The 13,184-nt window shown below is 48.1% G+C and overlaps 5 protein-coding genes across 5 annotated transcripts; 3 read left to right on the top strand and 2 right to left on the bottom strand.

Annotated features, from left to right (window-relative positions):
• Positions 1 to 3,738: 3,738 nt before the first annotated feature.
• On the top strand, positions 3,739 to 5,195 carry LHYA1_G000775 (uncharacterized protein; the record flags this gene model as incomplete). Its single annotated transcript, XM_031145764.1, has 2 exons — positions 3,739 to 3,750; positions 3,888 to 5,195. The coding sequence occupies 2 exons, from the start codon at positions 3,739 to 3,741 to the stop codon at positions 5,193 to 5,195; spliced, it is 1,320 nt and encodes a 439-aa protein (XP_031009699.1).
• A 1,428-nt stretch (positions 5,196 to 6,623) lies between these two features.
• tbpA_1 (26S proteasome regulatory subunit 6B-like protein) lies at positions 6,624 to 8,034 on the bottom strand (the record flags this gene model as incomplete). The annotated part of the gene is made up of 4 exons (XM_031145763.1): positions 6,624 to 7,593; positions 7,641 to 7,739; positions 7,789 to 7,830; positions 7,880 to 8,034. 4 exons carry the CDS (start codon positions 8,032 to 8,034, stop codon positions 6,624 to 6,626), a joined length of 1,266 nt encoding a protein of 421 aa, XP_031009698.1.
• A 515-nt stretch (positions 8,035 to 8,549) lies between these two features.
• Positions 8,550 to 9,214, top strand: LHYA1_G000773 (uncharacterized protein; the record flags this gene model as incomplete). Its single annotated transcript, XM_031145762.1, has 3 exons — positions 8,550 to 8,730; positions 8,868 to 8,935; positions 9,080 to 9,214. 3 exons carry the CDS (start codon positions 8,550 to 8,552, stop codon positions 9,212 to 9,214), a joined length of 384 nt encoding a protein of 127 aa, XP_031009701.1.
• A 1,400-nt stretch (positions 9,215 to 10,614) lies between these two features.
• LHYA1_G000772 (uncharacterized protein) lies at positions 10,615 to 11,374 on the top strand (the record flags this gene model as incomplete). The annotated part of the gene is made up of 2 exons (XM_031145761.1): positions 10,615 to 10,779; positions 10,883 to 11,374. 2 exons carry the CDS (start codon positions 10,615 to 10,617, stop codon positions 11,372 to 11,374), a joined length of 657 nt encoding a protein of 218 aa, XP_031009700.1.
• Positions 11,375 to 11,480: 106 nt separating this feature from the next.
• On the bottom strand, positions 11,481 to 12,977 carry TRM10 (tRNA (guanine(9)-N1)-methyltransferase; the record flags this gene model as incomplete). The annotated part of the gene is made up of 2 exons (XM_031145760.1): positions 11,481 to 11,529; positions 11,587 to 12,977. 2 exons carry the CDS (start codon positions 12,975 to 12,977, stop codon positions 11,481 to 11,483), a joined length of 1,440 nt encoding a protein of 479 aa, XP_031009703.1.
• Positions 12,978 to 13,184: the final 207 nt, after the last annotated feature.

The raw sequence follows: 13,184 nt of genomic DNA, 5'->3' as shown, positions 1-13,184 counted from the left end.
CTTGTTATTTTATATCTATTGGACGGCCCGCCTCTGGTTGGTTGGGGAAGTTTAGCGGGCAGTGGTAGTTGGTGGACTCTTTCAAAAGTTCAGTGAGCTCGCATCATTCATTGCATTCCGATATCATGACTGGATGGGAGAAGGGCGTAATGTGGCGTTTTTCGGATATTGAGACTACTCACTCGCGCGGGTTGGTCTCAGGAGTCAGGAAGGGCATGATTGGCTGGCGTCGGCAGAGAGCTCTGTTTCTTGCGCTTTTATGCTTGGCATTGGGTGAGCTGGTGATGGATGGTTTTTGGGTTGGGCGTCGTGATGATGCGGTGGTTGGCAATGGCAAGAACGGTTACTCTTCATACGTTGAAGAGCTAGACCTTGATGACAATGATGGTTACTCTTCATACTGGAGAGCTGGACTTTGGTGTTGATGGGGATGATATCTTGGGTTTTGAAAATGGCGTTATACCGACAATGATGGTCACTCTCCGTACGCTTTTGATGCGAAGAGCCTTGACATCTATCTAGGGGGGATGAAGGGGGATGGTAAAATGACAGAAAAGGCATAAAAAGAATTTTATTTGGGGAGCGCTGGATGGGGACATGGCTCGTATTGAGGTTAGGCTCGATGGTTGTGCTATCACTTGGCAAATATATTTTTTTCTCCTCATCCCGGTGGGAATATGCATTGCTGTGATGTGACTGCTTTGCTAGAGAAGTATACCGGTACTTACTGCGCCTTTAACATGCTTCCGCTTCCGCTTTCGCTCCTCTCCTCTCCTTTTCTTTTTCTTTCCCGTTTCCGTTTCTTTCCTTGTGCGTTTCGACTCTGCGAATCAATACCTCTGAGACTGACACTTCCCAACTTCCATTTACCCGGATACCGGGATCAAGCGCCTCTTCCAAGGGTCCACCCATGAAGTTATTCATCAAACCATCCCCAAATCGTATGTACCACTTTCCCCACAAGCCGTCCTTCCACCCCTTTAGATTTCAGCCCAAGCCAAGCACGCCTTGTTATATATTAATGCCACATGATTTCAGGTTGGAGGACTAGTTTGAGGGAGTATGGAGTGGGTTCTTTTCATATATGTGGGGTACTGGTGAGGGAAGGGGAGTGGGGCCGGAGGGGTTGGGCAAACGAAGGATAAAAAATCCCTCATGTACAGTAGGTGTGGGGTACAGTAGTGTGAGTACTGATGATAAAATTGCTAGAATGCTGTATGGGAGGTCGATTGAGAATGAATGAATAAATGAGTGAGATGTTTAATTAAGTTTAGTCTCGAGCAAGCAGTTTTCAGGGAGGGTTACTGTATGTTTTTCAGAGCTGTGTGTTGGTGGATATAGGAGGGGGTTTGTTTATACATGGATGCTTAATAAGCTCGACCTACTGTACATACATATAGATTTAGACATAAGGTACACGGATCAGATGGTTGTTGTGATGGGATAGCAGGAGTGCTTGATCCTGACGACTGGGAATGGTTGGAGGAGGTTTAAATGAGTATTGCGGGTGGAGACTAAATCTGCGTCTGGGGAGTGAGGGCACCATACTATACAAATGGGCTTTTGCTGTTCAAGTAAGAAGAGGCTCTGTGAGGTATGAGATCAGGATATAATAAGACAGATGTTGTAGCATTCCTAGATACTATAGAATAAAAGGAAGGATGTCGGTCCTGCTGGTAGGTATATCAATCAATGAACCGAACACATTTACTCCGTATTATTGCTATGAAAGTGGCAACCTAGATTCATTCTCCTTGAAGCTAGATTTGTCGAGAGTTGGTTTTGAAATGACTGCATTCAACTGCACTCCCTAATTAAAAATCGAGTCTAGTAGGTAGAGTTGGGATTATTACAATTATCGCAAGAATGTCAAGTGATCGAAAATGGGGAAAGGTTGCACGTAGTACAAAGTCAATCCAGCTGATCGAGACATATAGAGGTAATTGTCCCGCTGACATTTGCTAGCCTCGGATATAATGACGATAGGTATCATCTTGACACTTCATTATGTATAGTGATCGACACATGAAATGGTAAAGCTGAATTACGAAAGTACGACGATGCGGAGAAAAGCGTAGAGAACAACATCTACCATCTGAGAAGCAGATCTCAAGGACCTATATGTGATTTCATAGAACTTCGCCTCCGTTTAAATGGTACGGGAGGGGTATAGGGAAAATACGATACAGTACGACTTTCCCATTATAGTACTCCGTATATCTCATCTCTACCTCCGGGAAGGAAGCAGACTCTCCGCACCGTGACCCACGTCCATGGAAGAAGCGTCTCTGGCCCCCAGAACTCGGTAGGTGCTAAAAGACTTCGGGTTACATTGTCCCATGTGAAGAATTATTGCTGCGAAGAGACCACCCGAGCTATTGTCTAACAAGGTTGTATTCCTGCAAAGTCCTTGCTGGGTTCTGATGAAAGGATCGCCTTTCAGCCGTCGGTATGGTACAGTACGGAGCGTAGACCTATGATCTGCAAATAATGAATGAATGCACTTCATTTGCGGAAGCAAGGCTAAGGAAGGAAGGACTATTTGAGAATCGGATCAATTTGATTATGCTGCCGAGGGAAGAAAAGGTACCTCTGTACGGGAGGTACTGTATGAACGCCCGTCGCATTCATTGCATGGCAGGGCAGGGTCTGCAGGGTTCTACCAGTACTTCTACTTCCACAAGTACTTCGTACGAGGTACTTCCATGCAAGGCGATAAGCAAGCCGGGATTGGGGATTGCACAGGTAAAAGCAGGGTTCGTCTGATGTTTGAGTTCGAGTCCATCTATGCTATGCTATGCTATGCTATGCCATGCCATGCTTGAAGAGGCAGCAGCCACGATCTTGTTACTCATACTTCTTCATCTAGACGTGGCACTCTCACTCACTCACTCACTCACTCCTCTTGACCACATAGAGTGCTGACTCCTCTCCATGTTACATACAGTCAGATGTCAGATGTTAGAAGTAGATGTTAGATGTCCGAGTGGTAGTAATCCGAGGGACGGGCCGAAGTTGATGATCCCACCCCTCGTACTTGTGGCCATGTGGCCTTGAACATCCAAAAGGGGTGGCGACGGGGATCCCCCAGCGGTTTACACGTGCGTAGTAGCCGGGAAGACAGTTCCATGGGAAAGGGAAGGGAAGGAGGAAGGGAAGAATGAAGCGGTGAAGAGTAGAGAGTGTACACTACTACACTACGAGACTACGAGTAAATGCAGTGCCCTGCCCTTCCCTACACACTGAGTCGAGTTGTACGAGTCGAGTAATAATAAGTAATTCCCTTAACATTCTCTACTGCTTACATTACTTATTAGACTGACTCGCCCACCCTTGACTTTATTTATTCTCTCTCTCTCTCTCTGTCCCCTCACTTCATCCTGGACTTGCCTCGCCTTTATTTCTTAGTACCTTATCCTCTGTACCTTGTATCTTTGTACCCTCGCCTCGTACCATCCCATCGTACCTTTGCTTGCCCAAGACAATGAGACATTGACTCACATTTGCATTTACTCCCCTCCAACTGATTGTGACTGTGACGTCGAGACCGACCTGTTGACGGCAATCTTTTTCCCGTTGCCCTGGCTAGCCTTCTCCATACCGGCACCCACTGCGACCTCGACTCCCATTTGCGCACACCACTACGGCCTCACGTCTCTTGGTGTGTGTAGTCGTGAGACACCACGCGCTGAACTTCCTCCACCAGAACCAGAATCCTGGGTTTTTATAATCCTAGTCATGGCCACTATTGTAAGTGATAATCCGCCCTTGTCCCGCGCTTCGTTCTGCCCCGCGGTGCGCCTTGCGTTTGCCTACCCCATGCGGGCGCCACAATCTTTTGCCTCGAAAACATCCTAGGAATACTTACTGACTCTATAACTTTATAGTTATGCCTTGCGCACTATTGCGACACCCATGGGCCGACCCCTTTGATGGTGACCGAGGGGTTGCCTGTCGGCTGCACATCATGTTTCGACGACGAAGAACCCAATACTCGGCGACCCAGCACGAGTTCGCGATCTCTGAACCCCTCAGATGGATTAGCCGGGATGGCGCGGGGTGTGAGCAGGGCAAATCCAACCTCAGACATGGAAAATAGAGCGCAAAGACCTACAGTTCAAACCCAAACCTCGAAAGACCAGTCTGCAATCGAAGGCCCACCAGAGAGCCCAAGAGTCGCAGCATTACAGGGAGGCTCAAACTCACATATTAGACGGGACTCGAGCTTTCGAAAGACCTACGACGAGAATGATAAAAAGAGGGCCATTCCTTGTGAGAACTGCGCTCTCACGCTACCTAAGAAGACCAAAGAAGACTTGTCTGCAGCTGGCAAGATTGACCACAACGGTGGTCCTATCCTTCGAACAACATTACCTTACGAGAGAGTATCTTCATCTGCTCCCGCAGGCGAACGATCGCCTCCCAAATCATCCGCATCTTCCTCCTCAGACTCCGAGCCAGCTATGAAATCACACCACCATACACGCCCCTTGATACGCGCTACAACGTCCTCCAGTAACTCCTCCTTCAACTCATTATCCTCACACGACCACTCGATAGACTACGTCTCCACCCACGAACCACTTGCCCCAACATCCTTTTCCATAATCAGGCAATCCTGCCTACGAACCCTCTCCTGCGAAACACTCCCTCCCTCATCAATACAAAACACAGTCAACTCCCCCACTTCTCCTCTGGCAAATCCTTTCTCCTCCAGCTCCAACACAAGCACAGGCACCTCTTCCGGTGGCCCCATCTTCTTCGGTGACCCCCTGGCAGGCTACACAACCGCGTACATCTTCCGCATCCCAGACCCCAATGCCCGCGGCCGGCGACGCGTCTATGCACTCATGGCACTGTCAACCCACCGCCAGCGTCTCGCCATGAAAACCTTTGATGCCCTAACCATTGCCTTCAAGAATCTCGCAGCTTGGATCCAAGGCCTTGCTGAAGCGGAACTAGACCGCTGCGAGAGTCCGAGGGGGGCGGGGATGAGCGAGGGTGGCAGTAATTACAATACACCCACGAGTTCATTCCTGAGCGGCAGGAATAGGGGACCCGATGGGAAGTTTGCGGGAATGAGTATAAGGGCTAGGGGCCTAGCGGACCTGGTGGGACAGCCGGATTTCTTTTTCGAACTGCATAAGAGATTTGTTTGGTTGTTGATCGAGTTGAGCGTTGTGCTTGGTGTTTAATACACAGCATAGCGACCAACTCGACACGATCACATTTTCTTTCCCCTCTTGTTTTTTGGAATGACTGAGTGCGCGCGTGCGCTGGATGTGTAAGACTACTGTGACGAATACGCGGATAGATGATGTGATGATGGTTTTGGATGCATCGTGCGTTGGCGTTTTCCCCCTTTTTTGGAGGGGGGAAAGAGATCTGCTTGATTGATTTGATAGCGTTTAGCGAATGGGAGAGGATGAAGAGAGGATGACATTTTGATGAGATCTTGATGAATGTATTATTAGCTAGATACCATGCTGCGAGACCTAGGGAGTTAGCCAGCTATATCTAGATAGAGATGTATTTTATGTGTACTATGAATCCTTAATCAGACTTTTTCTAGTCAACTTGTTGGTATGAGGAAGGAGAGAGCAGTCAGTTTAGGTAGACTAAACACCTAGAGCCCCCATCCATCCATCCACCATCTTTGACATGGAAATATTTCTTCCATACAAGCAAGACACACGAGTTTTCAAACACAACAATACAACTAGCTAGGTAGGTAGCTAAATAGCTAGCTCTTTCTATTCAAATAACTCAACCCATCAACCAACCAACCAACCCACCCGTACGTACCGTACATCTATCTATCTTCCCCAAATGATTAATTGATTGATCGATTCATCCTCCCTCCACTCACTCAACTTCCCCCAATAACCCCCTCCCCCCACAAACTGCGCTTTGCAGTCAGTCATCAAATGCAACCGACATATCTAGATTCTAGTCTCTTGTACCCAACATCTCCTATTCCCAATTCCCCAGTCCCCAGCTCGAAAGACGGAACTGTCAAGTCAAAGCATAGCCAGTCGGCCGGTTGCCTTTACAGTACTGCGTTGTAGGCGGGACTATATGTGTTCGGCGTACTGTGCGCAGATGATCCATCTCCCTTTTTATAAGCAAGTAAGGCCATATCCAAGCAGTTTAATGTCGGAAGCCTGATGCTTGCTTTACTCAAAACTCACGAAGATTACTGTGGGGGGCAGTATAGCATAAGCCCCAGATCTCATTCCATTGCCTGCATGATTTAGCATTCAAGTTGCAATCCTTGCCCAAGATTAAAACTCACATGAGGTCCCGGATAGCGGGAGATGAATACCAGGTTCATTTATTCATATGAAGACAGCTATCCATGCTGTGGGGGGATCATGTGGTTCGGGAGCATGCTGCAGAAAAAGGGAGCACGCGTTATAGGGGAGATGAAGCTGGGGAAATATGCATTTACAACTGCGAATTTGGATATTGTTATTACAAGTGAAGACGTCTGCCTAGTGCTCTTGATTCTCATAGGTTCCAGATGCAAAAGAAGGCATTGCCCCACCGCGCTTGTTGCCTGCTTCATCAATCACTCTCCTTGCCTCCAACATCTATCATCCACCAACCTAGTGGATAAACCACTACCGGTAAAAATCGAATTTGTCTTTCTCTTGGGCCCCCTTTACTTGGCTGGAATATGCATCTTCAAGGTCGACCTGGATGATGTTGTATCTGTTCTTCCTAACCGCTCTCAAACCTGCCTCCTGCATGATAGCCGCAATAATAGCGCCACTCAAAGGATCATTTCGGACAATCAAGCTGTCAAGATCCACTTCTGGAGATAAGGACATCTTTGATGCAATAGTGGTGAAAATCAACCGTCTCTCTCTTCGATCTCGGAGATTGGGAAACTCGATCTTCCTGTCAAGACGACCGGGACGGAGAAGGGCAGGATCGAGAGTATCAGCTCTGTTTGTCGCCATGATAACCTTGACATTTGAAGTCTGATCGAAACCATCCATTTGATTGAGCAGTTCCAGGAGGATACGTTGTACTTCTCTGTCAGCACCAGTCTGGGCGTCGAATCTCTTGGTAGCAATAGCGTCGATTTCATCGATGAAGATGATGGACGGGGAATTCTCGCGAGCCATTCGAAAGACATCACGGACCATACGGGGTCCCTCTCCAAGATACTTCTGTACGAACTCGGAACCGACGACTCGGATGAAACTGGCGGTTGTTGAGTTCGCTACAGCCTTGACTAACATGGTCTTTCCTGTTCCTGGAGGACCGTACAGAAGAACACCTCGGGGTGGGTCGATACCAATTTGCTTGTAGAGATCGAAGTGTGTCAAGGGAAGTTCGACGGCTTCTCGGATCTCCTGCTTCTGCATATCTAACCCGCCGACATCTGCGTATGTCACATCTGGCTTCTCATCTGCACCCAACATGGCAATGGATGAATCAGCCTCAGGAGGAAGAATATCGACCAGGGAGTTCGAGTGGCGGTGGAGGGCAACGGAAGAGGATGGCTTGAGTAGCTCGCGGTCAAGGGTAGAGAGTATGCGGACGACATAGTTGGAACCAGTTGATGACTGTACGATGCCGGTGCTGTGATGTGTTAGTGATGCTTCCAGAAAATTACCCGCCATGCTTACTTTTGATCGATCGCCTCCATAAACTGCCCGATGACCAGCGGCACACTTTGAATGCGCTTGATCTCTTCCTGTGCTCTCACTAACTCTCTCTTCAGACTCCTGAGTCATATTAGCGGTTGTTCCATAGCAGATATCTGTTCAGCCGTACCGTTGCTCATCCTTGATGTACTCTTCTTGAAGCTTGATATATCTACCAATGTTTAGCATGGTCCATCAAATTCAACTTCATTGTGACCTACTCCATATGGCGCTCAAGTTTCTTGAGCGTTGAATATTCATCGGTTCCATCGGTTCCTAGACCCTCCAGCGAATCGATGTTTGGTATTGAGGATGGCAACTGCTTTCGATGCGGCAACACCTGGTTCGCAGGGTTTTCTACCATTACATCCCCCATATTGATGAATTCGTGACTTCGGTTGCTCGTAGATGGAGAGTTGACGTGGATGGAGAGTCGTTTGTTGAGGGCTGGAGGGCTGGAATTCGGAGGAGGATGAATTTACTGGAGTTGATGAGGCGCGTTAACAGGCAAGCTCTGGTTACGAACAGCTTCAGGTTCAGGTTAGATTCAGGCACACACGCTAAAATCTTAAGGCGCCCAGGCTCCCAAATATCGGCTGCAAACGGCACGGTGTAGAACGGCAGAATGGACCCGACCCCACTTCCCACTCCACTCCACTGCCACTACTGCAACTCACTTCACTTCCGTGCCAGCGGAGCTCTAGGAGTCTTGGCTTAGTACCTATAGAGTCACATCACTCACTTGCTCACTTGTTCAGGCTTCCCTATTTTCTTTCGACAATTAAACCTCGACAACGACAACAACACACAACCACGGGCACTTCATTTTGCATTACGGTAATTTCTTGCTTACTCAAACCATTGCTGCCCTTTCGCCCAATACCATTCGCCATGTCCTCCTCTATCAATATCCCGAGCAGATCCTCGTACGGTGAGAGCAGTAAGGCTGCACCAAGCTCCAGCTCGACATCCTCTTATTCCAGTTCTCCTCAAACACCACAAAACCAAACTGCCTCCTCTTCTACTTCTCCCAGTTCATCCTATGGTCATAATCGGAGACCTAGCTTGCTCAGTGAGTTGCCCTTTTCATCTCATAAAGTCTTAGCTCGAGTGAGGACATTCACGATGCCTAAGCTGGTGCTCCCGGCAGGAGTCTAGGCAGACCTACAAAAAAGATGTCCAAGATATAGATCACTAATTCCTTTACAGGCTCGTCACTTTCGAAGCAAGAGCACACTGTCATCAACATTGGTGATCCCGATGGGGTTCCGCGTCTGGTGAGTTATACATTTAGACCTTAAATCTGCCACCTAAATCCAGCACTGCTAACACAACCCCGCAGATTACTTGCGTTCGTTCATCTCAAGGTTTTGATTGGAACCCAGGTATGTTTAATCCAGTAATGGATTTCTTGGAGAAAGCAAATTAACGCTATGCTAGAAATCTTCCTCCCCTCCTATGTCGAATGCGACTTCGAATCCCTCGAGCGAAAGCGTGACCCCGTCCATGAGATCGTCCTCAGTGACGAGGAGATCAAAGAGATGCTCCCTCAATAAACTTGCTATCTTATCGGAGTACTACAGGGGTTATCCGCCAGTTCCTTGCTCACGCTCAGGACTTGGAGGTTCTGCACATCTCATCTAGCGCTAGGACCTGAACATATATGATTCCCATGAATTCGGACGAAGGAGTACTATGTTTTGTTGAATTGGAAAGCCCGGTTTCAAGGGGGAGCGTTCTGCTCAATTTGATAATATGGGGTGGGTAAAGATGGAGTTCAGCATTTGCACAGCACAACACGGCGATAAGGTTATTATGTTTGAGGAGGTTTGGTTTAGGCGTCAATCTCTACTCTATGGTTCAGGCTCTATAATCTAAGACTTTCGTTTTTTTTTACAGACACTGAGTTGGGGCTTGGCTATGAGGTTGCGATGTGTCTGTGATTGAGTCTTCGGGATATCGAGACCGAGTCACACCTGGGGAACTATCTTGCGGGTAGTCTGGAACAGCCCCATCACCATTCTTAGGTGTCCCTACTCGAGTAAGTTTGTAAAACTAGTTACGATATTGTATCTGCACTGTGACTATTCATCGTTCCACTTTCAGCTCAAGCTGCTCAATGAGCTTCAAAGGTTTTGAGCCGATCTCCTGTTTGCAGCGAGATCCATGCCGGATGAGCCTACTGCATCAATAGCTCACCATACGGTAGTTGATAGCATACCGGGAAACATTGCCGATTACTACGTCGAGTATTTTGATATGCATTTATGTACTTCGTATACATCTTCAATATGATGCCTACCTACCTAACCTACTTCCCTTCCATTCACATGCCAGAAGAACCCATATCTTCCGTCCGTTAGTCACTCCATTCTAGCAAGTTTCAGCTCGTCCGAAAAGCTTGCTTATTTTGTTACTGTACTCGGCCAAAGAAAGCAGTGCAACAAAAAATCTCGAGTTTTCAAGTTACAGCACATAGGCCAGCCCTTTCCCACAAGGTGGCTTGCAAAACTCACGGTGCATGCAGCATGCAGCAGCGCCTCGCATATAGTAGAGTGAAGGGTCCCCTTTTATGTGCCTTTGCATGAAGCTTGTGTGTTACTTTAAGTTAGCAACACAAGCCACTTTTTTGTAAATCGACTTGCGCAATTAAGTTGTGGGTGGGAAATAGAAGAAATGTAATTTCGAATTTTATAAGTGAAGATGAAAGGAAGAGAATTGATGGAATTCACCTCCTATCTCCCCGCATTTCATCCTTATCCCACGCGTACAAGTAGCGTACTGTAGCGTGGCGTCGGCGAAAAATTAAGCTTTTGCTCCGACTTCTTCATATCATACAACCGTAAAGTAAACATTGACGAATTTCATACCCAAGTCAAAATCAGCCACAACACCATAATTGATTCTTCTCTCTCGACAAAATCTGATATCTTCAAGGGTGTAGAGAATCATAAATATGGCGGAACCGCGCAAGATCGAACTCCAATCCCCCGAGGACCTACAACATTTGATCGCGATAGCCCGACGCGCTGCGAATGAGAAAATAGACCAGGCGTTACCGCCTATGGAGGGAGATGTCGAGGATGCGATGAGAAAAGCTGTTGAGAAGGATGTGCATAATGTATGTCCCTCCCAACCCCCCCTCTCCTTTTTCTTTTCTTCCCCAAATCCCAATCCCGCATGCTTCTTGCGAAATCGAGACGAGACTGATGAGGTTTGCATAGTACATCAACAACGTCTACACGGCCACATTCCCTTCCATAACACTCAACGGCCTCACCCCCGACCCAGAAATCCTTCAAAAAACCGACATCAACACGCAAGGCGTAGAAGAAGAATACGAGCCCTTCAACGCGAAACTCTTCTCGCGCGCCAAAGACCTCGCGCGGCAGGAAGAAGACTTGATTGAGGAAATCGCCGCGCTGCGACGGAAGGTGCCAGGGAAGGTTTTGGAGGCCACGAAGAAGGGGTATAGGGAAGGTGTTGAGGCGGATGAGGAGGCGGTTAGGGGCGTGGAGGAGAGGGTCAGAGGCGGGGTGGTAAGGGGGGATGTGTTGGGTGTGAGGGCGTTAGATAGGCAGGGGGGTGTGGAGGCGGGGTGGAAAGAAGGTGTTGAGGGGTTGCAGAGGGTTTTGGGGGAGATGCCAGGGGTGGTGGCCCGGTGTGAGAGGGCGGGGAAAGCGGAGGGGTATGTGGATGGGATGGAGGGAAAGTGAGGGTGAGATTGAGGGTTTGAATTGCATTGGTGTGGGATCATGGATTTGTGAAGGCGTTTTTAGGTGGGATATGTCATGCGTGACTGGCTTATGATATCCAGGGGAATTAGGTATTGGTTAGAATTGTATAGTATTGCGGGGTTGCAGAGATATATCTACATCTCCAGAGCAGCTGGAAAATACCCTACAAAGGCACTGTCTGTTAAACTTACTCGGCTCTCAAATCCTCTTCCTCTTCAAGCTTCACCCCACCATCTTCCCCAGCACTCCCACTCTCGCTTTCATCCCGCTTCATCACATCCTCATCCCTCTCTCCACCTTTTCTCTTCAACCTAGCCTCCTTTCTCTTTGGAATAACACTCAGAAACGCCTCTCCCCAATCCCCCGTCTCCAACCACTTCAGCATAATCTCCACCACATGGTTAATAGCCAACACACTCCGACTCTGCATCGTCATATATTCTCCAATTGGTAGTTTGGCGGTTGGGATGCCGAGTTCACAGGCACGTTTGTAGCAGAGGCCTTTGTGTCTGTTTTTGTCGACTATGCCTCCGATTATGTATGATGTGTTGGGGGAGAGGGTGGTGAGGGTGTCAGGGGAGTCGGAGGTTAGGTAGACTATTTGGGGTTTTGACTTTGTAACTGGAACTTCCGGGGTGGAAGATAGCTCTTCTGATAGTGGTGGGAGTGAAGGTTGTTCTGCTGGAGGTACTGGTATTGACTCCGTACTTAATGGATTTGGCTCTGAAGCATCCGGTTCTAGAGAAGGCTCTTCCATAATTTGAATTGGGTCTGACGAAGCTGGTTTCGGTTCAGGGGCTGCCTCCGCTCCATTCTCCTGGGATTTTGAAGCTTCCTTGTCCACTTTAGGTGCCAAAGCTCCAACCAGCCGCCCACCAGTAGGCCCTCTCATAATTCCATCCATTTCCTCAGCAGCAGCCACGAAACCCTGTTCCATAAATCTCACCCCCTTCCAACTCAGGTGATTCTTCGTCAACACAGTCTCAAACCTAGTCTTCAACGTTCCACCCCAAGAGCTCATAGTAAGAAACGACCTGTACGGCGCACATTTATTGTCCGAATAGCACCGCGTGAGCTGAGCACTAAGGGAAATAATCTCCTTCTCCAGCATAAGCTCATCGAAGTCACAATCTAGGATTAACGTGACTGGCACTTGAATTGGTCTACTCGGCCCTTTCTTTTTCTCGGCAGATGTTTCTGGGATTGTGACTTCTCCAGACTCGATCTTGGCTTGTAGATCTGCTCGCGCGTCGGCTTTGCGGGCTTGTTTCTCTTTGTGTTTTTCCCGGCGCTTGGCTTTTCGCCAGTCTTTGCCGGCTTCCCATTCTTGCTTTTTGCGTAACTTTTTCAATTGGCTCTTGGAAAGACCCGTTGTACCTGGAGGCTGAATTTGATTGCCCTTTTCAGAGTCGTTTGTTTCTTCGTCAAGCTGCTCAACTGGCTCTGGCTCATGCTCTTGTTGAACATTGGCAGCAATGGCGGGGTCCCGATCTGTAACTTCGGATCCATCTCCGTTTGCTGAAATTACTTCTGGAGTATTCAACTTCCGCATCTTGGAAGGGCGTTCTTCTATGTCGCCCATTCTGTGCAGATTAGCCAAATCTCGATGTTGACATTGGACAATTCACGTTGTAAATTTAAACATGCGACTCGGAATTTTCTTGCGGGGGACAAAGGCGGTGAGGGGCATAAATATTTCTTGGGACTAGCGCAACACGCCGCGACCACGCTTCGCGTCTCCCAACCTCAAAGCGCGACGGACTCGTGTAAAGTCGAGATTCTCCTTGAA

Source organism: Lachnellula hyalina, assembly GCF_007821495.1.
Source record: "Lachnellula hyalina strain CBS 185.66 chromosome Unknown contig00003, whole genome shotgun sequence".
NCBI classification, from domain to species: Eukaryota; Fungi; Ascomycota; class Leotiomycetes; order Helotiales; family Lachnaceae; genus Lachnellula; species Lachnellula hyalina.
The sequence above is the reverse complement of the archived record's forward strand: the minus strand, read 5'-3'. Positions and strand labels throughout refer to the sequence as shown.